This window comes from Varanus komodoensis, unplaced genomic scaffold (assembly GCF_004798865.1).
Source record: "Varanus komodoensis strain SLA01 unplaced genomic scaffold, ASM479886v1 scaffold1, whole genome shotgun sequence".
NCBI lineage: Eukaryota > Metazoa > Chordata > Lepidosauria > Squamata > Varanidae > Varanus > Varanus komodoensis.
Genome location: NW_025335268.1, coordinates 27,921,759 through 27,948,277, shown reverse-complemented (window position 1 = coordinate 27,948,277; position 26,519 = coordinate 27,921,759). Strand labels below are relative to the sequence as shown.

General features: G+C 39.6%; 1 protein-coding gene across 1 annotated transcript in view; it reads right to left on the bottom strand.

Annotated features, from left to right (window-relative positions):
• Positions 1-25,531, bottom strand: part of GALNT2 (polypeptide N-acetylgalactosaminyltransferase 2) — an 81,434-nt gene extending 55,903 nt beyond the window's left edge. Inside the window, exon 1 of the mRNA XM_044420669.1 lies at positions 25,347-25,531. Coding sequence (XP_044276604.1) covers positions 25,347-25,454 — 108 coding nt within the window. The 5' untranslated portion in view covers positions 25,455-25,531. The remainder of the gene's footprint in view (positions 1-25,346) is intronic.
• Positions 25,532-26,519: the final 988 nt, after the last annotated feature.

Sequence of the window (26,519 nt, the reverse complement as noted above, 5' to 3'; positions counted from 1 at the left end):
ATGCCGGCCCGGGTGCACCACCTTTCCAGTCTGCACCCTACACCAGCATCTTTCAACAGGCCCCCTGGTGAAAAAGTTTGAGGACCCCTGTTCTACAGCAATCAACAGGAAACACACCCCAATGCATTTTCTAGTGTAATTAAAGCTTAAGTAGATTTGTTTGACATTATTGCAATCGCTACTTAACCTAAATTTGATTAGCTCTCCAATGTCATAACATTCCATAAGTGATCCCTGACTGGATCAGATCATATAATTAAGTATAAAATCAGCCCGATTAAAGTTGAAACTAGCACTGAAGCAAGAGCAGATCAAGGGAATCGATAAAAGGAATGAGGGTTCTAAATGCATGCAGAAAAAGCTCAAGAAAGTAGATGCAGGAAGTAACACTCACCCATAAGTGCTTTTTACACTTTTACATTCAAAATGCTTGAGGTTGAGCAATTGGTCTAGTTCTACCTCAATAACTCTTAATAGAACCTAGATTTATACATTAGGCATGCACACATACCATATTTTATATTCAAATTTCCCTCAAAAGCCTTTGAGGCAACAGACAGTTTAAAACAACATGAAGTTCCAAAAATAATACTTTTTAAAACTACAATAAAATGAGCAGCAAACGCTTGTATCAAACCAGGAAGCACATGAACAGTTAAAACAGCTTCCACCAACTTTCACAAATATCCTTTTAGAAAAGAAGCAAAATACCATCCATGAGATAGCAAGGTGGACGTCCCTTAGGACAGAGTTCCATAGTTTGCATACAGCTACAAAAATGTAAGCTGGGCTAAGAAGAATACATCACTTCTCACTTGGAACCACACCAATTGTCCATGAACACAGCTTGTGTCAAAGGCAGACACAGCCCTGCCTAGGATCCACTTCCCAGCAAGGGCTTTCCAGAGCACATACACATGTACAGTGACAACCAATATAGCTGTAATATTGCTTGGATTCTGGGCTCGTCACCCCACTACTGTGCCCTTTAGCATTATAGGGACATATAAATCCCCATTATTGTCTACTCTGACCATTTGTTGCAAGTTCCACTTGTTTTACACAAGCTTCTATAATGTTACTATATCCAACACTGACATAATATTCAACACTTCCTAAGTAGTGCTTGGTAACACTCTGAACACCCATTTAGTACTTAATCTGTTTATTATTTTCAAAGGAGATGTTGGCAATCTATAAGAATATGTTAGCAAACTCATTTGGTCAGGATTTGATTTAAATCAAATAGATTTAAGTCACAATTTAAATCACTAGTCAGTAAGACTAGCTTTAAATCATGTTTCTCTACATAATTTGCATGCATGCCTGTCCTACCTGTACATACAGAAACTTCATTAAAATATTCCCAAACAGGCTCTCTTTTATAGCCTGCTGCCATTATAGCTTTCTCCTCCAGGGAAAGAATAATATAAAGCTCCAGCTATACACAAATAAACCCAAAGACTTGTGCAGTATTCTGCTCAAGGGGGTTCACTTTCATTTTTACTGTTTGCCCCCTCTCCTCACACTTAGCTTCTTGTGCAGATCTATGCCATCCCAACAATCTTACATTCATTGATTATTTTAAAACATAGCACTTAAGAGGAAGTTGCAAATTCTCTGCACAAAGATTTTCAAAAGGACAATGGAATTAAGAGTTTTCTCTCAATTCTGTATGTTTATAACTTTTTTCTGCGAAGAAGAGGCATGTAACCTCGGCAGAAACAAATTCAGTTTTGAGAACTGTAAAACTAAGCAGAATGTGATAATATCTTCTACACAGAAAAACTGCTCAATAATCTTACAGAAACCTCTGGAAGAACATGACATTGTGAACGGATTAATGGAATTCATTTACCAAAAAAATTAAACATTCATAAATACACACTCTCAGGCCACATAATTAAAAACTAATTCTTATTTCATGATGAATAAGCTTTGGACTATAATGTGTCTTAAATGGAAAACTATATTTAAATAGATTTCTCCTCAAAAAGCATCTTATTTTAAAAATCTGATTTCGGTTTTAAAAACCAAAGAATTCAAATACTAAAGAAGCATCCTAAGAAGTCTCCATACAAATCAAGCTTAACTGAGCTCAAACAATTAAAAAACCAACTAGATTTAATTGAGACAGAGAAAGTTCAGAAGAAACTAATTTTCTTTAAAAAATGCTTTGAGAAAACAAATAAACCTGAGAGATTTCTAGCAGGGCCTCAAAAGAAAAATGGAGATGAGATCCATAACATGGTAAAAAAAAAGGGCAATAGAATCATTCATGTGAAGACAGATATACATGCCCAGTTCAAACTTTTTTTTAAAATTTGTGTAAAAATGGCTTAACTTCAGATGGAATAGAGTAATAAATAAAAGTTCATATTAACAAGTTCAGATCAAAGAAAAACACTAAATATCACAGTTACTTACAAGCTAGTTTAAAAAAAGATAAAGCACCTGGACCAGATGTTTTCTCTGCAATGTATTGTAAGTGCCTAGAAGAAAAATTAACTTCAGAAAGTAATGAGTGAAATTAAAGATAAGAGATCATTACCCACATGGCAAGAAGCTCATATAACACTGATACATAAAGAAGGCAATGATCCTACTCTGCCACATTTTGATTAATACTATTGAATATATTAAGAAGAAGAAAATGTCATTTATTTTCTTAGACATGGAAAAAGCCTTTGATAACATGTCTTGGTCTTTTTTATTGAAAACTCTTAAGTATTTAGATTATGATTCAAGATTTATGAACCAGATGCAAGCTATTTATACCAAGCAACATGCCAAGATTCTTATAAATGGGATGCTAACCAATAGCTTCCAAATTGAAAAAGGGACTGGTGGAGAATGTCCATTATCTCCATTTACCCTTGCATTGGAAGTTCTAGCAAGGAAACTAGACAAGACTTGAGACAAACTGCCTAAAAACAGATGGAGAAGAATTCAAAATGAAAGAGTATGCAGATGATATAGTGCTGGCCATCTTAAATCCACATTTACCAATAAAATAAATAATAGACAAAATTGAAAAAATGGATTTACTCCGGTTATAAAATAAACAAGAATGACTAAAATCATATTGAAGTTTTTCAACAGAACAAGGGGAGGAAATATTTTTAAAATTTCAGGATGTGAAATAACCTCTAATTCAGTTAAATACTTGAGATTGAATCTGACAGGACATAACATTACACTATTTCAAGATAATTATAAAATAACCAGGATAAAGATCCAAAAATTTAAAAGTTTCATTGCTGGGAAGAATTTCTATCATAAAAATGAATGTACTACCAAAGGTGTTTTTTTTAAATTTCAGATGTTACCAATTTCAATGGAGGGAAAAATTTTACAAGATTGGCAAAGACTACTGAATCCTTTCATCTGGAATGGAAAAAAGCCAAGAATTAGGCTTAAAGTTTTACAGGATGAAAAAAGAGAGGAGGCCTTGTAGTACCAAGCATTTAAATAGTATGCAGCTAGTCTGAAAGACTGGTGAAATTTGAAATAGCAGACCCTGAAGAACGAATACATAATCAATTATAGACAAAAGAATCTTTTTTAAAAGTGTTGATCCTAAATAGCAGTCATGTATTCAGGGATTGTCTAATAAAAATTTTGTACCCTATGGGAAGAACAATTAGTCCTCCGATTTTTCCATTGATATCTCCAATAGAAGCATACTATGGGAAACATTTGAGGAAAAATAATGACTGTAACGCATGGAGACATGATCGACCAACAAGGATGAATTAAGTTGTGGCAAGAATTAGATGATGAAGGAAAAAATACAGAATGGTTCCTTTATTATCAATTGGTCTCAAAATTAAGAAAGGAAACTCAAATGGGGAAAAAATGTAAGGAGGAATCTCACTGATTTTGAAATGCTAATTAAACATCAAAACCTTAATCTCCTAAAATGAATTTACAAGTTATTGCAGAAACATGATCCTGAAACTCAACAAGTTAAAACATTGATGAACAGCTGGTTGCAGAACCTTGAAGAAGAAATACAATCATGTCAATGAGAAGCCTAATGGATGAAAGATAAATTTATTGCAAGCCAAATATTAACAGAAAACTGATATAAGATGTATTATCGATGGTATATTACCTTAAAAGATACACAGAAAATGGATAAGAAAAATGCTGGAAATGTAAAAATTGGGCATTCTATGTGGTTGACACGTGATAAAACTAAAAGATTCTGGAAGCAGATGCATATGGAAATGCAGAAAATACTTAAAATGGGCTTTCCAATGAATGCCAATAATTTGCTATTGAGCACGGGAGCAGAAAGCATCCCAAAAATTATGGACAGAGTTATATAATTACATGACAGCAGTGGCAAGAGTGATAATTGCTTCAAAGTGTAAGGCTGAAGACTGTCCATCTGATGAGGACTGGAAAAACAAGTTAGCTGACTATGCAATAATGGCAAAATTAACTAACTACATTACCATAAGGCCAGTCAAACCATTTACTCAAAGATGTAAAGCTTATTACAAGCGATGCAATTGTTAAAGAAAATATAGTTTTTATAAACGTCAGTAATTACTACTTTAAAGTTAAAGCAATAGAGTAGACAAAATTTATCTGGCTGAAAATTGAATTGTTTTGATGGGATTACAGCCAATGAGAATCTTGGGGGTTTTTTTCGTGAATATGTTTAAAAGTTGGTGTTACATACTGTATTTGTGGATTGAGCCCTGGCACTTTCCTTTCCTGTATCCTCTTTCCTTTCTTATTGTATCTTACCAAAACAAAATTTCAAAGATTTGGGAAATAAATAAATTATTAAAATCCAATTTATATTAAAATATGTCTTTTAACTTGATTTTTATTCACCCTGCATTAGATGAGGGGCAGAAATGAAAAGACAAATGGCAACCAGTAGTAATCATTGCACAAAATGGTGAAAGTATAAAACATTTTTAATAAAGCTAAAAAGCATAATTCCATTTGTATTGTTAGAGAGCATGGCAAAGATATTTTTCCTTCTGATGTGATAGCTTAAAGAATAGCCTTAGGATACTAGTAACCATTTCAATATTTGTTCAATTTGACACACAATTACAGGGCAAAAGCTTTCCTCATACAGCCTAGTGCTTCATCAGAAGTAAAGACTAAAGTAAACTGCAGATCAATATTGTAAAAAGAAAAAGCAGTCTATCTTGCCGCTGACTGTACAACTGTGAACACCATGAAGCAAGAACAAGTTGAAGCAAGCTATAAGTTGAAGCTCTGAAGAGATGCTCCAGCAGCCTTGCCCAGTCTGGTGCCCTCTTGATGTGTTGCATACAACTTCCATCATTCCCAGCCAGAAGGGAAGACAGCATAAATTAGAATTACTGTCCAACCCATCTGGAGGGCAGAGTGCTTTACATTTCTTAAAGTAAACCACACAGAATGAACACTGTCTCTACCACAAAGACAACCAAAGCATGGGTTATTTCATAATACATACACTATCAAAAACATCAGATAATGAGGAATCTGATGTCAGGCAAAATTAATCAAATGTTAAACATTAATACTGCGGCCTTTATTGGATAACCACAAGACTCCAAATAATTCCAAGTACAGTTCAATAAACCACTGTTAAGTTTTGAACAAGCTAAACAAGGACAACAATGTTTGGTATTTTTCTTCTTTTAAGCTAATGCAGAAAAGTGACTAAAGATTGTAAAGAATGATCTCCACCATGGATCTGTAAGTATCAACTATTTTAAGAGAGTACCCATTATGGAAAACGACCCCATTATAAAGCATGTAAAAAGTAATCAACTTATCTCAAGTCTACAAATACCTTTTTGTTACTTATGAACTGCTTACTATTCAGGACATTAAACTTACTGCACTATCTTCTACAAAAATCTTACAAGGTAGCATATTTTGCTGCCAAATTCATGGAATTTTGATATTCTCAATAAATGGAAGGGTATGCTTTAGCTAGCTTTTTTCAGTACCCTTCCTGGCATTTATTTCAGTATTTTTCTTCAAAAATGACTTGTTATCAATGCTCAAAAAATTGATTCATATAACTTATGAGTGATCAAAGCATAACTTCCTTTTAAAATTTAAGGCAGTAAAAACTACTCTCTACTGAGGACACGTACTTCTTGTTTGTGTTTCGTGTTTCTTCTTGTAGAGATTGTTTGTTAGTATTGTAGTATTTGTGCTAGCACTGCTTTGTTCACAATGGCTTTATTAGACTGAGTAAGGTACTTTATCTGTGAGTCACCTTAAAGATTATTTTTAACATAAACTATCATATAAATAAAGGTACCATTTAATTTTTAAAAAATAGCTCCTTAACAACCAACCATAGAGTGTTCATATTCCACTTTAAAAATGCAAGTGCTTGCATTTCAAAGCAAATAGAAAGTACATTTTAGGACTCAGCTTATCATCAGAAAAAAATGCATTAACACAGGATAGCAGCATTGGTTTTATGACTACAGATATAAATGCATTAAAGTTTTAAAGATAGTGAGGCAGCTCCAGTATGATACAGGGAAAGAAACTTTGTGTTCAAAGACTGGAAACATTATTCTTCACCACAAATTACAGAAGGAACTACTATTTTCTGTAAAACAGGATTATTTTTAGGAGTATAATAGTCCTTTTAATGGCACCACGGTAAGCAAAGAACCCATATTCCATAGTGTGTACTTTTTCTTCAATGCTTTATTTACCATATCTCTTAACAGAGTTCCAAAATATTGGTGTCTACACATTAAGCTATTCAACAACCCTGCTAACAACCTAAAATATGCATGGCACCATGCATCGCACATAAAAGAGTTGTACTAGATCATTCTTCAGGTATTTCATTTCTTGGGTATAGTGTGAACAAGTGTTAGCCCATGCCCAATTCAAAAAAGGACTGTTGTTTTTATTGTTTAAAGCAGTTGGGTAGGACATCTAAAGCTCTTTACCCATAATCTTATCAGTTTACCCAATTTAACAGTAAACCAATTTTAAATAAAATGTCAATGTGTGAAGAAAAAGAAAAAAAATCAAAGAGGCATATTTGGATTATCTCCCAGATACATTCCGATGAATGTATCTTAGCTTTAAACCTTGAATTCAGTGATTCCTGCCTTGGTAACCTCCTGTTTCAGTTACTTCAATGCATCATATCTGGGCATGCCCTTGAAAACAGTTCAGAGAATTTAGTTAGCATAAAATATGGGGTTTTACTTATTTTTATGTTCATATCCCACTGTTTTTCCTACAATAATCCCAAAGCATTTTACATAATCCCCCTTTCTCCATTTTATTCTCACAACCCTATGATTAGGTTAAGCTGAGAGTCAGTGCCTGACCCAGAGATACCTGGTGAGTTTCTTGGAGGAGTGGGGTTGGGGCTCAGAGCCCTGGATTTCTCAAATCTCAGCTCAACATTCTTACAACTAACTATACCACATTGGCTCTCCATGTTATATTCATATTACACCAGGACTGTACCTTTTTCAGTAGCTCCTAATTAATTGCAGGCCTAATTCAAGGTGTTTTTGTGTAAACTGGAGAAGTCCTTCCAACCAGCCTACAACCATAGCATCAGAAAGATAATCTCTTCACAAATGTTCTTGCGCGGGCATAGAGATCATCATCTTGGACCCAGCTCCAAGTACACCTAGCTTCAGTGCTATTTGTGAGAAGGCCTTTTCTGCAGACGCTCCCAATTGTGGAAAGTTTTCCCTAGTATTATCTGTCTGGCGCCTAATCAGCTGATTTTTCAACAGCATCTTCTTCCTCTAGGCCCTCAAAAATGGTGAATACTGCTTATTTTAAGATACTAAAAGTTGCATTTTAAAACTATCCTTTTCAGCATTTTATCTGCTTTCTTTTAACATTATTGTAACCTGTTGCTGCTACTTCCTAACATGTTTTATCACTTTTTTATACTCTTTTGTTTTCTCTGGTATTTGCTTTGATTATGCATGATACCCTTTGAGCTTTGGCTCCAGAGAATGTCATAAAAGTAATACAAAAATGTCTAGATGTAAATGTGAATGCAACTGCTTCCCTCCTCCCTTCATGGCATGCCTGAATGCAAAGTAGACCCTCTACAACAGGGGTCTCAAACTCAACGTACCTGGGGGCCGCTGGAAGTAGAGTCTGGATGAGGCTGGGCCGCATCAAGTATTCCACCACCGCATGGTGGTGGGCCGCTCATCCCGTGGCCGGCCCAGGAGCCGCCAGCACTTTGAAGGCCGCGGGGCCCCTCGCCCGTGCCCCACCTGTCCCGGCAATTGGCCTGTGGGCCACGAGTTTGAGACCCCTGCTCTACAATTAACCATAGCATCTCATTCCATTTGAATAGAGAAACTACAGATAAAGATTTTTAATCAGCTTCCAACCATAGTTTAAGGCCCTGGCTTTTCCCGCAGTTGGAAACCAGGGTTTTTGTTTTGGAAGGAAGGAATGGGAAACCGTGGTTAACTGGAGATTTTCACGTTCAATTCAGGCAAACTGAGAAGGAAAGGGAGAGGTTGCAAAGGTGGAAAAAAGTTAATTAAAATCTCAGTCTTTTAAACTGAGATAGGATTATCTGAACCAGGCCACTGAGTATTCTATCAAAGTAGAACTCCCTAAATAGCTATGATTTAAACTAGAAAAAAAATCTTTAGTGCATAAGTCTCGGATCCTATGACAATTAACAAAGGAATTCACAAAGTGAATACCACCCATCCTCCTTGCAACAATAAAGGATGGGGTGTGGGAGGTGAGAATTGCTGGATCTTAAGTTAACTTAAGGACATATAAAAAGGTTTCATTTCCCCTCCTTTCCCTTTCAAGCAACTGGGCTACCTGCAAAGCCTCTCTGAGTGTCTGATGCAGGATGAGGGGGCCCTCCTGAACAAAATGCGATGTGGTACAAGGGAATGCTGGGATGAAGAATGGGAAACTTTTCTTCTGTGAATATTCTTATACTAACTCATCTTAGGATCCAAGTTATACATGTGCTCTTTACACATGCACACACTTTTTTTTACTTCCCTTGAGCTGTTAAATACTGCACCAATGTTCTTTCTGAAATGTTGTATGAAAAACAAAGAATAAGGCAGGAAAGAACTCTGAAGGACAGAAATTCCACCCACCCCATCTATACCCATCTTTCTCCATCGTTTTCACCAAACCTAGAGGAAGTAGTAATGTATATCCTGATCAAGGATTGCCTAGTTGAAGGCAAACACAGTTCAGTCCAGATAAGCTAAAACAATAGTTGCATAGCTACTTCTCCTTAGCTTCATGTTCTTCTAAACTTCAGTATCAATACTCGCTGAAGACACAAAAATGGAGGGCTGGGAATGATGGATCTCATCCTTTGTACAAAAACAGGCAGTGCTTCCAACCCCACCTCCAAAAGGCCACCAAAAAAGAGCCTTATATGCACACTTGCCCTTGTGATACTAAGAAATATTCTCAATAGTGAAGAGCAACTCAATTCCTCAGCATCTCCTGCAATCACTCTAAGGCCAGAGAAGCACTGAAGCAATAATAGAAAGCAAGGTTAACTCTGGTTAAGACATTTTCCACTGCACAATACTATTTCCTGCTCTTACCCCAACTGCTAACAGTGAAAGATCATTACAATTTATTTTGTTTAAAAGTCACCTATTAGCATCACACTCTCTGGGTGGCCATTCTAATAATATTACCAATAGGTAATACAAATAAAATAATTAAAATACAAAAGATAAAATAACATAAAAATTCTCAAGAAGAATAGCACTTGAATTAGTAATTAAGGAGCAAATTGATGCAAAAATAATCTCAGTGCTACCATAGGTGCGCCAGAAAAGAAAAGTTTAAGTAAGGCGCCTAAAACTTAAACTTTTTTAAGTTTAAGTAGGCACCTTAAGTAGGCATCAGAGTAGGCACCTGATGAATGCATTCCATACCTGGGGTGCCAGCACAGAAAAAGCCCTCCTCCTTGCAGCCTCTTCCCTAACCTCCTTAGTGGGTGGAACTTGTTGGCAGGCCTTCATTGATGACCTTCAGCTTTTTGAAGTGGTGCCAAAGAGAAAGGAAAGCATAGAAGATTCCTCCCCTGAGCCAAAAACTCCATGTTCAATTGTCATTACCTTCCCCTTGCAACAATTTTAGCATTCTTTCTTTCTGACACCCCCCCCCCCAAGCCTTATTTCTACAATAGAATAAGAACCTAGTCAGAAAAATGGCTCTGGTAAGATTCCTATTGGGATTTTGGAAGACAGTTGCAGACTTTCTTGTTAATTAAAATATGAAATATTCCTACTGCCTTGTGGCAATAGGGCTGCTCTAAAAATATTTGGTGCTGCTTTGCCCCTCTCCTGATTTATGTGGATTACTATCTAGCATTAAGTTATTATCATTGTGGAAAATACACACAAGTACTGTATTTTTCGCTCTATAAGACGCACTTTTCCCCCCTCAAAAGTAAGGGGAAATGTCTGCGTCTTATAGAGCGAATGTGTGTGTGCCCAATGCCCAGGACGCTGCCAGCCCGCCTGCACCATGTGGCACCACCTGGCCAGCACGCGCTCGGCGCGCGCTGCTCCACCTCCCCCCCCCCCAGCGCAGGTGAGAGCTGTGCCGCTCGGGGGAAGCGGTGCTGAGGAGCAGGAGCCGCAGGCTTTAACCCGCCGGCCACACGGAGAGACGGACTGCTCACCCCCACCCCCTGGGAAGACCTGCCGCCGCCACCGCCGTGCCGCCAGGAAGACCACCGCCGGCACGCTGCCGGCCCGGCTGCACCACGTGGCACCACCTGGCCAGCACGCGCTCGGCACACCCCCCTCTGGCGCAGGTGAGAGCTATGCTGCTCAGGGGGAGCAGTGTGGAGGAGGAGGAGCTGTGGGCTTTAACCCGCTGGCCGCACAGAGAGACGGACTGCTCACCCCCACCGCCCAGGAAGACCTGCCGTTGCCGCCACGCCACCCAGAAGACCACCACCGGCACGCTGCCGGCCTGGCTGCACCACACCTGGCCGGCACGCGCTCGGCACACCCTGCTCCGCCCCCCTCCTCTGGTGCAGGTGAGAGCTGTTAATCACAGGTTGGTGTGTGTTTTCAAATGGCAACCCGTCTTTTAATGAAGCCCATGAGGAAGTGATGGGGAATGTGCCCGTGATTATCAGGAAGCTTTCCATGGATCCCTCCTCTAAAAACTAGGTGCGTCTTATAGAGCGAAAAATATGGCACTTCACACAGCTGTTTTTTTCTACTAAAAGTATGGCTGAATATCAAGGAAACACATGCTAGAAATGAATGGCAGAAGAAACCTTTGCCCTATAACTGAATAACCTGGTTAATGGTTAAGATCGGATGAAATCCTAGATAACATAACTCATTACACCGAAATTCTATTGGGCCTCTCAAGTATCTTCCATCCCAACTCATCAAAATTGTATCCAGCACATGAATGTGTCTCTTTCTTTTTCTTGGTTTGACTTTTCTTGCTTTTCTTCCTTTTATGATTTTTGCAGGCAAAGAAAAATAACATAAATAATGAAATGGGGCTTGGGGGAAGACAAGATCAAGGAAATGACAAAGCATTTTAATTCATCTTCAAAAGTGCTGAACTAAACAAATACCTATATTACTTTACTAATCTTAGTCTATGAAATTTAAATAAATGAATTACTTTATCTTTTAACCTACCTTCATCTTGTACCCTTGCCAATCCTGCAATATTATTACTTCCTCATGTTGGCATTCCAGTTTCTTTTGATGGTATTAGAACAGTGAAATCATGTAAGTGGTTGTCCAGTATGGTGACCAAGAGAGGCAACTTCAGCATGAGAAATAACCAGAAATCAACCCCTTCCACATGATTTTACAGTTCTAATTCTATTAGCACATAATGGAAATTTGACTTCTGGCATTACACAATGGAAAAAGAATTGCACCAAAACACCTAACTCTTCTTCTTGTTCAGATCAATGGACATAAGATAAAGTAGTCAACTGCAGGAAGAGTTAGTATCTATTTTAAAGCATGACAAGGGCAGAACAAGGAACACGCACCTGTTAGGCACTCCTCAAGCAGGCTTGAAGAAAATTTTTAATATGGGAAGATGAAAGTGCTGTTCAGTCCCATTGCCTTAACTATTCTGGAAGATAGATCTACACTGGCACTTCAGTCTCTTTCCAAGAAAATCTGGCACAGTAAACGTAACAGGCCAAAGTTCTAATTCATTACAGATTTTTTTGGTCATCTTAACTGGAAAGAACTATTGTAATCTGTGTTTATGGAGCATTAATTGCACCAACTGATCAATTAACAGCATTGTGAGATGTGTATTTCAGAGCTTTCCTAGTAGTATTAATGCTAGTCAATGAATCTGAACCTAATCTTTAAATAAAATATCTTTGAAGTCTTACTTCTTTGAGGAAACAATGTTTCGATGCTTGAAGGGCTCCTTTCCTTCTCACACTGTGCAATGCTCTTTTCCTCAAGGGAACTGGTTCACACAAACAGCTCCCTCTGTAAAAATGATTTTATAAAGCACATGCGTTTTCTATCAAGTATTGAGAAGTGAAATGAGAAGCTACAACAAGCCCATGTCATATTTACAAAAAAATTGCAAGAAAAGCCCTTCCCCTTTTTTCTCATCTCTTTGAACAGAAGTTCTTGCTAAAAGTTTGCCAGCTCCTGGTATAGTGACCTCAGCAGGTGTTTTCAGGTTGAAGTGAAATAAATTTGGTTACATGGAGCCAATTTGTGAGCTGAAGCAGCCTAGGACATGAAGAGTTCATTTTCTTCCTGGCTGGGAAGCAGACGTAGCCAGTCTGATATAGTTACTAGAGTGCTGAGTAAGACTCAGGAGATCCACATTCGAGTTCCCACTCAGCCATGAAGCTCAATGTTGGGCCATTCACTGGCTCTCACAAGGAGAAAAAAGACAGGATATCATGTAATGCAATCTTCCTCACCATCACAGAAAAGATGTAGTTATCTATTTCCAATATGTTACTATGTTTTTGGACAATTTTGGACAGTTCATGGATCCAACATATATAGCATTTCTTTTCATACTGTAACAAACTTGGTTTTTACAAACTTTAGGAAAGGGTGTCAAAAGCCGTATACAAGTCTGTTATAAATGACTTTATTTTACAAGTCTAATAAATACATGTTAATAAATATTATTCATCACTGATACAAATCCAAATTTGAATTAACCTCCTCATTGATTAAAAAAAAGGTAACAGGCACATCAGATGTGCCAGCTAATACTCTAACTGAACTGCTTAGGCCTAAAGTTAGCAGCATTCTTTGAAAAGAATGAACAGTCAACCACAAAAGGTGCTAGGACGATGGACCACGAGCATGCTGTTTCCAAGAAACCTATGGTAGTCTTATTTTGACTATGGTTTTTAGCCCAGATTCACAAACTTGAAATCTATATAACTAAAATCTCTTCAAGTCTGGAATTCAGTTTTTTCCAAAACTGCTAAGTCAGCTGCCCTAGTAGTAAAAATAATTAACAGTGCAGCTGATAGAACTCCATCACCTCTAACATTTCTAACATTAAACTACTACTAGGCACTTCCTGCTCGAAAAGCATCAAATAGCCAATCTGACAAAATAGAAAACTGGAACACTGCCTTTTAAAACATACCAGCTAAGAGCCTGTCAATATGGCAGACAAGAGCGGGAAGCCTGACACAAGAATCAATACCTAAGCTTATTCTGACAGTACACAAAAATCTCAATCACAACTCTGCCTTCTGCATGTTTTGAAATCTCATGGGGAAGTGGAATGTATTCACTGCCTCCCTCAGAAGTACTTTCATTCATGGTTGACCAACCACACTTTAGTGAGAAAGCATCGCCCTCCCTGCACCTAACTTAGCCCTTCCCTTCCTAGTCAGCTCTCTCTGAGGAGAGTTCAGAAAGAAAGGGGGCAGTCAAGGCTTTGCTCTGGATGCAGGGAATGGGCTGTTACTTTTGCACAGGGACCACAACTGACTTACGTCACAGATTAATGTATCAAGGTAGAAAATGAACCTTAAGATGTTTCTATGCAGAATATGGTGTTTAGCTTTTTTAAAAAATAGCAGAAACTGGGTTATCAATGGGTATTTCTGATAAGAAAACAAATATATCATGTTGAGATAAAGCTGCTATTAAAACAACCTGCTAAATATTAAACACAGTTTTCATCCTACACAGCAGGCTATTACTGTATTTTTAACAATTATTTTGTCATTCAGCTGTCACCCACAGGGAACATCAAAAGAAAGCCAGATGTTTTACTAATGCAACTGAACAAAACATTTAGTAATTAAAGCTCCAGAAAAGTATTATTAACTACTTCACTTTATATGGGACACTAACAGCTGGATAAAGCCCTCCAAATCAGTTGCTAATTTGTTAAAACAGTTATTTAAAAGAAGACACAATGAATGACTAATTTTTACTAGAAAACTGTGGAAGAAAATTCTGTAATTATGCAGTCAATACTATAATATGCTAAACATCTACGGACCAGTATTCCATTGGAAAACTGATTATACTTCTTTTAAAAAATCTGCCTAACAGTATATGGCCACTAGTTTCTTAACAATCTTTTATCATATGCAGTAAGAGTTTGACTTCCTCATGCAAGTTACTTAACAGATTGACATAATGGTTTCATGAGCAGCCAGACACACCAAACTCATATGGTTAAGTACCTCCATCTAAATCAAACTGGTCTGATTTACCAGTAGTATTGTTTCCACCTACTAAGTAAAACCCTGTGCCAAATAGCCAACAAGCATGAAACAAAAACTGATGACACTAACCATGACTTGTTTGATGCAATTTGCAAAATGGAAAGGACAAAACTTGCCACTATAGAGACTTCAATGAAAACCTGATTGACTTCTATTTGCTAAAGAACACCAGTTTTACCAGAATGAAAATTTAGGTGTACTACTTATCAACAATTACTTTACTATCCAAAGCTTCATTAGGTCATATTTAATAGCTATTTCAAACTAGAATATAATCATTTTGGTTGAGATCTTCAAGTTATATACAAACCAGATAAAACTATATTAGTCCATTAAAAATAATCTGAATTCCACAGTTGGGCAGTAAGTTTACTAGAACCAAAATGCCACAAAACAATTGCAATGTTAAGAACCCTTCATCAAGATAGATATTAAGCAAATCAGTGGCTAAGGTTGGGGAAGAAGACCAAATATAACTACAATATCTTCATGTAGGCATACTTAAAATGCCATAAAGCAACAGACTACAGAATTAATTGCATCACAATCCACTAGCTACTATACAGGCTTCACATTTCTTTGCGTTTTGAATGACTCTGACTACAAAATTTACCTAATTAAGAAGTGATACAAACAACTGGAAGTAGGCTACATTTAAGAGTTACATTCCCTCCAACCACTAAGTAATATTACCCCATTAAACTTCCATTGATTTTTTTCCCTAGAAAATTAATATTGAGTGTTGCTAATATAAAAGCTACTATGTTTTTTTCTTTACTTCCACTGTCTATCCAAAAAGAAATGTGCATGTTTTGCTCAAGGCTGTTGATAAATTCAGATAACTTCTGGATTTTATATTTTCAAAGATGGGATTCAAGTCACTGAGTGCTTCTTTATCCCAGCAGTGCAAGGTGAAACATGAAACCTCTAAAGCATCTAGCAGAGAATAATCCAATTAAGCCTGCAATTGCAGGCTTTGTGACTAAGATATAAAGACAGCTTTTCTTTCCCCCACCCCCACTCCCTCCCTTAACATCCAACCTGATTAAGCATTTTGGAGATTCTGAAAACTTGCTCACTACTTATGATTTCTTTTATAGATTCTAATAAAGGTATTGCCTAACTATGGATTTCAAGTATCATTACCTATACTTCAATGCATATTGAAGAACTCTTTAGAAATCTTCACTCAAGCAGTGATAGTGTAGACAGAAATTAAAATCTGTCTTGAAAAAATGGTCATCAAGAATATGGAAACACACACACACACACCAATTTGGGATTGATTTCCACTCTAATCAACAACCTAAGTTAGAGTTCTCCTAAAGCTCTGGAACAATAAGAAAACATCGATAATTTTACTGCAATTTAATGAATCAAGGTGCAGAAGCATGGTAACGGTGTAATGCTAACTTGCAACAAATGACAAAACTCAAAAATAATTCTCTTGAATAAAGACACTGTTTTGTCCAATGTTCACAAACTACTTCTGCTGAAAACCTTCTGCATGTTAACTTGTATGTCATATATGTCTGTAATGAAACTAATTAAACACCATTTCTCACTTCCATCATCCCCAACCAGTATGGTTTGGCTTAGGTCACTGCTAAATACTCATTCATGAGTTTATCATAAAAGAGGTGCAGAAGGAAGATGCAATTAGAAGAACACTGCACTAGTGTCATATGTGACATGTTATTTTAAGTATGTAAAAATAAATTTATGAGAAATTTACTTATAGAGTTTGTAAAGTTGTTAACATAGCCCAAAGGAGCCTAAACTGAAAGTACATTTAACCATTTTAAGTTAAAAGACCATATTCTTAGGCCATGACATTTAAAACCATTCTGAAAGGAGGACTAAAAGAAGGAAATAATCCCAACACTTTTGCAGGTCACTGGAAAACTGCCAAGACTGTCTCATTCAATAAGCCACTGTTTCCCTGCCTGGCAAACATCCATATTCAAGAGCCACATAAGTCACCAGTATGCAGCAGTAATGGCAAGTTTTTCATCATCAGTTAATTAAGTAATCTAAGTTTTACACACACATTCGGAAAAAGTACTCCAATTTGCAATTCACCCATTTAAGTATTTTTAGCATCACACTTAGTGATAGCCCTCTATTCAGTCTGGGGACATCCTTTTTTTAGAAGCTCAACATGACTTGATGCATTATCGTATATGCCCTTCAAAAAGCTAACTATCCCTACCACTTCATTAATCCATAATATGCTTTATAAGAAGCCATAGATTAAGATTTTATATCATGTATACAGTAATATGCCAGTGTGGTGTAGTGGTTAAGAGCATGGGACTGGGACTCAGATGATCCGGGTTCTAGTCCCCGCTCAGCCATGAAGCCAACTGGGTGACTTTGGGTCAGTCACAGACTCTCAGCCCAACCTACCTCACAGGGTTGTTGTTGCGGGGATAAGATGGAGGAGGAGAGATGATGTAAGCTGCCTTGAGCCCTTTGTAGGAAAAAGGCAGGATATAAATTGAAAAATAAATAAATATTCCCCTTCATAGATCACAGCCTTGATGTGGTGAAGGGCCTTGCATAGTTCGATAAAAATATGAGCTATGCCATTCAGGGGCACCCAAGTTTGGTCTTGGGAGTACAAAATGAAGCAGGGCACAGGCTGGCAGGATTTTGTCAGGCGAACACACTCGTCATAGCAAACACTCTTTTCCAACAACCCAAGAGATGACTCTACACATAGACATCACCAGACAATCAACACAGAAATCAGACTGACTATGTGCTCTGCAGCCAAAGATGGAGAAGCTCTATACAGTCAGTAAAAACTCAACCAGGAGCTGACTGTGGCTCAGATCATGAAGCTCTTGTTGCAAAATTTAGGCTTAAAGTGAAGAAAGTAGAGAAAAGCACTAGGCCACTCAGGTATGACCTAAATCATATTCCTGATGAATACACAGTAGAGGTGACAAATAGATTTAAGGAATTCGATCTGATAGACAGAGTGCCTGAATAACTAAGAACAGAGGTTTGCAACATTGTACAAGAGGTAGCAACGAAAACCATCCCAAAGAAAAAGAAATGCAAGAAAGCAAAATGGCTGTCTGAAGAAGCTTTACAAATAGCTGAGGAAAGAAGGGAAGCGAAAGGCAAGGGAGAAAGGGAAAGATAAACCCAACTGAATGCAGAATCCCAGAGAATAACTAGAAGAGATAATAATGCCTTCTTAAATGAACAGTGCAAAGAAATAGAAGAAAACAACAGAATAGGGAGGACCAGAGATCTCTTCAAGAAAACTGGAGACATGAAGGGAACGTTACATGCAAAGATGGGCATGCTAAAGGACCAAAATGGCAGGGACCTAACAGAGGCAGAAGAGATTAAGAGGTGGCAAGATTACACAGAGGAACTATACAAGAAAGAGCTTAACATCCCTGATAACCATGATGGGGTGGTCACTGACATCCTGGAATGTGAGTCAGATGGGCCTTACGAAGTCTGAGCAACAACAAAGCCAGTGGAGGTGACAGAAATCCAGCTGAGCTATTCAAAATCTTAAAAGACAATGCAGTAAAAGTGCTACACTCAATATGCCAGCAAACTTGGAAAACTCAACCGTGGCCACAGGATTGGAAAAGGTCAGTTTACATTCTGATCCCAAAGAAGGGCAATGCCAAAGAATGTTCAAACTACCGCACCATTGCACTCATTTCACATGCTAGCAAAGTGATGCTCAAAATCCTACAAGCTAAGCTCTGGCAGTATGTGGACTGAGAACTACCAGAAGTACAGGCAGGGTTTCGAAGAGGGAGAGGAACTAGAGATCAAATTGCCAACATACACTGGATCATGGAGAAAGCTAGGGAGTTCCAGAAAAACATCTACTTCTGCTTCATTGACTATGCTAAAGCCTTTGATTGTGTGGATCACAACAAATTGTGGCAAATTATTAAAGAGATGGGAGTACCAGACCATCTTATCTGTCTCTTGAGAAACCCATATGCAGATCAAGAAGCAACAGTGAGAACTGGACATGGAACCACTAATTGGTTCCAAACTGGGAAAGGAGTATGGCAAGGCTGTATATTGTCCCCCTGCCTATTTAACTTATATGCAGAGCACGTCATGAGAAAGGCGGGGCTAGATGAATCACAAATTGGAATTAAGATTGCTGGGAGAAATATCAACAACCTCAGATATGCAGATGATACCACTCTCATGGCAGAAAGTGAAGAGGAACTAAGGAGCCTCTTGATGCGGGTGAAGGAGGAGAGCGCAAAAGTTGGCTTGAAACTCAACATTAAGAGAACTAAGATCATGGCATCCAGTCCTATCACTTCCTGGCAAATAGATGGGGAAGAAATGGAGGTAATGACAGATTTTATTTTTCTGGGCTCCAAGATCACTGCAGATGGGGACTGCAGCCAAGAAATTAAATGAAGCTTGTTCCTGGGGAGGAAAGCTATGGCAAATCTAGATACCATACTAAAAAGCAGAGACATCACCCTGCCAACAAAAGTGTGTATAGTCAAGGCTATGGTTTTCCCAGTTGCAATGTATGGCTGTGGCTGTGGAAGCTGGACCATAAGGAAGGCCAAGAATTGAGGCCTTTGAATTGTGGTGCTGGAGGAGACTCCTGCAAGTCCCTTGGACTGCTAGGCGATCAAACCGGTCAGTCCCAGAGGACTGCTCTTTAGAAGGCCACATACTGAAGATGAAACTCAAATACTTTGGCCACCTAATGAGAAGGAAAGACTCACTGGAAAAGAGCCTAATGCTGGGAACACTTGAGGGCAAAAGAAGACAGGGATGACAGAGGCTGAGGTGGCTAGATGGAGTCACTGAAACATTTAGTGTGAGCTTATGTAGGTGGACTCCGGGGGATGGTGGAGGACAGGACAGCATGGATGAATGTTGTCCATTGGGTAGTGATTGGTTGACACAACTTCACTGAACAACAACATACAGCAATATTAAAGATGCCTAAGGATTTCTGTCAATCAATCATGCTATTGATTTTTTTAAAATTCATGCCCTTGATTTTACAAGAAGTGTTATTTAAAAAGAAAACAATGCTGCATTTTCTATTGTCTTCCACTGAAAAGCCAGTGGCTTGGATCTAGACTGCAATCTACAAACAGAAGGATTCCTTCCAACCACAGAAAGCATATGATCCAATAGAGAACTCCTGCTGGCAGAAGAGATGGGGAGCCATGTTTTACCAATGTCCTGTAGCCTCTTGTGCCTTCACAACTTCTACTCTAGAAAATCATCCAAGCCTAAGTTTTTAGAGGGCACAAGATAGGGCACAAGAGGAAGGGAAAGAAAGGCAAAAGTCATGTTACGCTTACCACTGCCTGGGACAGCAGCATGGCAAGTGGAACTCCATTCAGGAGATACTCCCAAGAGTGGAAGATAAATCTGGATTCAGCCCAGGGATCCTACCATTTTGTCACATATGAATTAACACTGTGTGGAGAGAAGATCGAGCAGGACCGACTGCTAAATCTTGAGGCTGACAAGGGTTTCTGACTTCCAGTCCTTTTTCTGGGACGAGGTATGTGTCCCGAGAATTCTAACAGTATATCTGGCCTCAAACCCACTATTTTTCATTTAGAATTGATTCAGGGATCTTGGGATTCTAGCAAATACCAAAGCAGATTTTATAAGCCTGCACTCTGTCCACCCCAGAACTGCAACAGTCCATTCTCCTTTGAAATATGATCACTGGTTAATTAATCCATGATTTGCCAAGCACAAGCAGAGGCAGCAAACATGCAGCTTCCCATGCAACACTTTTAATCAAAAACCTGTGAGCAGCTGGGTCATACATTGTTAATGTGACATAGAAACTCAGAGCAATGGGTTGTTTGATTCCTATATAATCCAGTACTGTGGATTCTCACATCATACTACAACCCAGCCAATCAAAGGCTATTGACAGAAAGCAAAACTGAAGAGCACTTCTGAGCCAGCATGCTGACATGTGGCAAAATATTATTACATTACATATATAGCCCACTTTTCTTTCTTTTACAAACAACCCAAGTTACTTTATAAGGTGCTCCTCCTCTCCATTTTATCCTCACAAAAACAATCCTGTGAAATAGACTAGGCTGAGAAGCAATGACTGGTACAAAGTCACACAGAGAGCTTCATGGCTGAGTGGGTACTAAAATCCCTACCTCCTAAGTCCCAGTCCAGAACTCTTAACCACTATATCCATCCTAAACACAATGAACAACACAGTGGGATTTGCTAAGCAAACTTGAATATATGTGGCATAGTGGGACTCAGACGATCTGGATTCTAGTCCCTCTTCAGGAATGGAGCCAATTGGGTGATTTCGGGCAGTCACAGACTCTCAGCCTCACAGGTTTCTTGTGGGGATAAGACTGAGAGCAGGAGGAAGAGAATGATTTAAGTCACTCTGAGTTTTTTTAAAAGAAAAAAGGTGGGATATAAATCTAATAAATTTAAATAAATAAATTGTATTTTAAAATGCATATTTCTAAGATTGAAGTTAGTTCATGCAGTCCTAAGCCAAAGAAATGTTTTCCATTAAAGAACTTCTTATTTTTTGGTAGCAAGATAACATAACAAGCTTGTCTCCACATCCTTCCTCTTCTATTCATTACATTTTTCCATTACACAATTGGAATTTTCATTCATTCATAGCTTACTAGATGCTAAATAATCATAGAGTGTCCACAATCTCAAAACATATAACTTTAATTAATTAACTATCTCAAGAGTGTGGATAACAGGTTTGCTGTGAAGAGGACACAAACACATGAAAGGACTAGTATACTTGCAGCATAATTTTATGCATATTTAATCCTGCAATTTCCAGCACATCCTATCCAACACTGGTGACTAGAGGGATGCTGTGAGTTGTAGGATTTTTTCTTGTTAGGACTGCACCATACAACAATAAGTTGTAGGGTGTAGGGTGTTGCACCCTACAATAATAAGTCAAACAATCAAACTGGAAATGAGCACACACAGTTTTTAAGGAACTATGCAAAAATTCCCAGTGTAAGACTAACAATCTGTTGCATAAAGTCATCCCTGGAGACAAGGAAGTCCCAGGGGGACTATTGTGTGCAGTATATAAATTTAATAAACAAATAAATTTTGTCTCTATTAAGTTTTTGGTATGATCTGATAAAAGTTTTCTGTCCCACTTAGGAAAAATTATTTTCATAAATTGAGAGAGTTATGTTAGCACTCTTTGTTCTCCATAGCAAAGAAGCCCTTACTTCCAGGTAGCACATTTGTTTATTATATAAAGCCAGATAATTCATGAAGTAAAATAGTATAACAAGCTATACTTATGATCCAAGACTACTGTCTTAAGAATGTCCCACAAATGTTGGTCACCCTTGAAACCGATGGCATAGAGAAGTGGATAACATACTGAGCCCGATTCCAGGAAGACCCTCGTTTTAAGTTCAGCTCTGTTCAGTTCAGCACTGTCATGAACATATTAGATGGCCTTATTAGACATAGTTGAGTGGTTAGAATGCTGGGACTAGAACAGAAGATGAGGGCTCAAATCCCTCCTCAACCATAAAGCTTCTTGAGTGATTTTGGGCCAGCCACTATCTCTTAGCCTAATCTACTCACATATTGTTGTAAGGATAGAGAATGTGCCATCCTGAGTTCCTTGGAAGAAGGATATAATATAAATATAATAAAATATCACATCATTTTTGCTTTGCACTGATCACTATTATCTAGAAACCAGTGCAGTGATCCCCTTGTCTATGCCTGTAGCTTTCTCTACTTGTTTTGATGCATCATCAGGCACAATTATGTACAGTACAAGAAAAAAGCAGGAACAGGTGACAGTGCAAGCAAGCAGAGAAGATGAGTCTGAAACTTGCTGAAATGAATGAGCTAACAGTCTATAGAGCATTTTCTTCTAAAAAAAAAATACAGTGCAATAGTATGCATATCTAACTCAAAAGTTCCACTGAGTTCAATGGGACTTACTCATGGCCAAGTGTCCACAGGATGTCACTTTACAATCAATTCTTCACAGAAAGAATCATTGTAATACCATGTAAATGACAAATAGTCAAAACTTTGGTCCACAAAACATGATACTTCAATGTTGCAGTGATTTGCTTTAAAAGTAATAAAAAAAGTGCAGTGAATCTGGTGATTTTCCTGATTTCCCAGCAGCTGGATTTCTATTCATAAAACATACAGAGCACTTCAACTTCTATTTCAAGGTCTGACATCCCATGTTAATGAGCCTTTTACAACAATTTCAAAAGCTATTACATTTACACACCTCTTTTTCTGTTTACAATTACTAAGCCATTCTAAAGGTTGGGATTAAATGTTATGCTTCATTGAGAGAAAATAGAATCCTAAATCACCAATCCATGTATAATTGTTAATTTCCCCTACTTGTGGTCACAGTCCTTCAGCACCACTGGGCTATTACTTTGGGCACTGGATTTCTTCACTTTACATCTATGTTAAATCCCTACTTTGATTCTATGAATATTGCAAATTTCCCTAAAATGGCAGGCTTTACACTAAATTTTCCATTATAACAACCAATGCAGCATCTTTCTTAGCTATGCTGAGATATAATGTTTATAACAGCCTTTTTGAGCACAAGGTGATCACTCATTTTGTAATACCTCTGGAAACATAATTTGAATTACTGTTTTAAATAACAAGACTTTTGGTTCTCAAATTTAAGATGAATATCACTGCCATTTTTACTGCACCTAACTGAAGTTACCTGTAGTTAGAATTTTATCTTGTGTTCATATAATCAGATTAATCTGTTATGCTGAATCTTTATCGTCAGTTTATTAATGTGAACACTTTATAGAAATGTGGATTGTCAAACCACTGGACTGAATTCTACTGTACAAAGCAATTAAATAAACACTTTAATGTTAATAAAAGAGTCTTAAGATTTCTCATTACTATTCACTGTTGGATCAGGGAGAACTTGAACTCTAGAAAATTACCTCTGATTCAACATATATCATCAGAAATATTACTTGCCCAGTGAATAATCATGGGGAAAAATAGCCAGTATAGTACATCTACAAAAACCATCTATTTCTGTGCAACATGAATCTGGTGCTATAAAGACATATTTCAAAAGGACAATCGAAAGAACTGGCATGGGGAACGTGACTGTTCTTTATACACCGCAAATCCGAAGATCAAAGCTAATTATAGTTAAACCAATCAACACTAACACAAGACTTAGAAAAATAATAGCTAATGATTGGGGAGGGCAATAAATCTACATTCAACTATGCTTTCAGTATAGAGGAAACAACTACGCTACATTATTTCTTCATGTAGACAAGAGGCAATGAACGTACTTCTGAACATGTAAAGGAGGCGGCTGGTGCGTGTGTATGTAAGTATTCCGAAAAGAGAGCCCATGAATCCAGGCTCGAAATCCTATGAGTGACTAATTTCTTTAAAAACGAACACACACACACACACACACACCCCTCCAAACCAATTCCGAACCAGCTTTCCCCATTCCCCTAATAACACTGCCTCCCACGCTAATTTCCCCACAAGCTACGACGTGGCTCCCTCCTGTTGGCTTGGAAGCGACTCAGTGCAGTGACGAGTTGGAAACCAGACCGAAGTCCGCAAAGAATCCATCTGCCTTTTTAAAAGAATGCGGTTCTACAGGGAAAGCCAGGCGAGAGCCTCTCTTTCCTCTCCCCTCCTCTTCCCAGAGCGCCAGGCGAGGAAACAGAAGGTAGAAAAGCCCCGTGTTTGCAGGGGAGCTGCTCTCCCGGCCCCCACGGCTTCCCCGTGTCTGTAGAGAGCGAGGCAGAAGCAGCTTCACCTCGTGTCAGTTTCTGGATGGGGCGGGGACGAAAAAGTAACGCTGGAACGCGTGTGCGCGCGTGCGAGAGAGCAAAATACACGCGTGCAAAATGGGGCGAGCCCTTCACCCGCTCAGTGGACAGAGGCAGCCTCCTCTCCTCTGGGAAACAGTGCCTGGAAGTCTTCTCGTCTAAGACAGGGGAGCCGCCTTCTCACTCACCCCTCGCCATGAAGGGAGAAGTAGTCTCCTGCTAGACATACACGTTCCGTAGTAGCGGAAATGGGTAGCGGCGGCGGCAGCCCTGGGCGCATTTCACATGACAGAAATCGAGGAGGGAACGCCGCCTGAAACCCGAACACCATTCGCAGAGGAGCCACACACACGCACAATTAAGGGCATTTTGAGAAAGGGATGGAGGAGCTTTTTGAGGAGGGGGAGGAGGAAAAGAAAGAGGAGAAATGGAAGGACCGTCGAGGTGGAAAGGGAGCTCAGGAGCAAACTCCCTGAGGAGAAGGGGGGAAAGGCAAACGGCCCTCACAATAGGGGAGGACTTGTGGGAGTCGGGAGGCTCCGTGGGGAACGGGCAAGGCGACAGGCTAAGGTAAGCCGCGGCGACACAAGCGAAGAACGGCGTCAAGCGCGGAGACGCCACAGTAGGCGAAGCGTCGGCTTGGGCGGAAATGCCGAGACGAGAAATCGCCCCTTCCTAATGAGGGGGACGGAGGGGAGGATGGAAGCGAAAGGGAAAACCCGCCCGCCCGCCTCATCTCCTGAGAGTCGCGACGGCGCCCGGTCTCGCTTGCTCGTCCTCACCTTCCTCCCGCCGGCGAGCGCGGCGCTTCCCCCCGAGTACATGTAGTAGGCGATGCCCAGCACCCAGAGGAAAGCGAAGCAGAGCAGCAGCCGAGACCTGCGCCGCATTCTCCCGCCCGCCCAGTGCTGCAGCAGCGGCACCAGCCGCCGCCAGGCCAGCAGGAAACGGGCAGCAGCCGCTGCTGCTACCTCCACCTCCGCCGCCGCTGCCGCGCAGGGTCAGGGGGCAGAGGGCGAGAGCGCTCCACCTCCTGGCCAATCGCGAGGCGCCCGTCCCCGCGCTGGGCGGGGCGAGGCGCGTCGCCATGGTTGCAGCACGCGAAGCCTCCTGGGGTACCTCCCAGGTTGTCACCGGGGTCTTGCTGGAGGAGGATCCTCATCCGGCTTCCGGGCGGGGTCGATCCAGGTGGAGGCGCTGGCACGCGCTTTGGGGCATGCCAAAGAGGCTGACTTGAGGGGGAAGCAAGCGGGAGGAACTCCGGCGGCCGCTTGCCCCTTCGGTACTGTTGCTTTAGTTACAAAAGAACCCCCCCTCCACTTTCACTGCCACTCCCCACACTGCTTTTGCTAACTCGAATGCATGTTCGGTATGACTCAGAAGGGCCAGACGGACCTCGGCAACGTGGCTTTCCTCCTTGAATCGCACGCGGAGCAGCTGGAGGAAAGCTCTGAATAAAATCGGTGCAATCCTTAGAAGGAAACCTGCATTTGAGAGGATCTACGAGGACTTGTGTACAACGCAACCTTTTTAATATTTTTTCGCAACTTGGTGGTGCTTTTTTTTCTTTCACTGGGTTTATTGAAGATTGCTGTCTGTGATTGTGACCCTGTTATGCACACTTACCTGGGAAAAAGCTGCACTTTACAAATGCACATGTATCGCTTGTAAAAACGCGTACAAACTTGTACTGTTTTATTCCTGGTAAGGAGCGGAGAAGTGTTTCTGATGGGCGGGTGTGGGGGGTGCCGAGCCGGAGGACTGATGTTCAATTTGCAACTTGATTTCAAAGGGGTTCTGGCTACTTAACTCTGCATGTAATCAGACAATAAGGGAGATCCATGCCCATCTTGAATTTTATTGGCTTTCAGACTTCTCTCCTAATCTGTTATCTTGCCTGATTTGGTTGCTTGTGATTGTAGAAAAATAAGGAACACACTGAAAGTACATACACA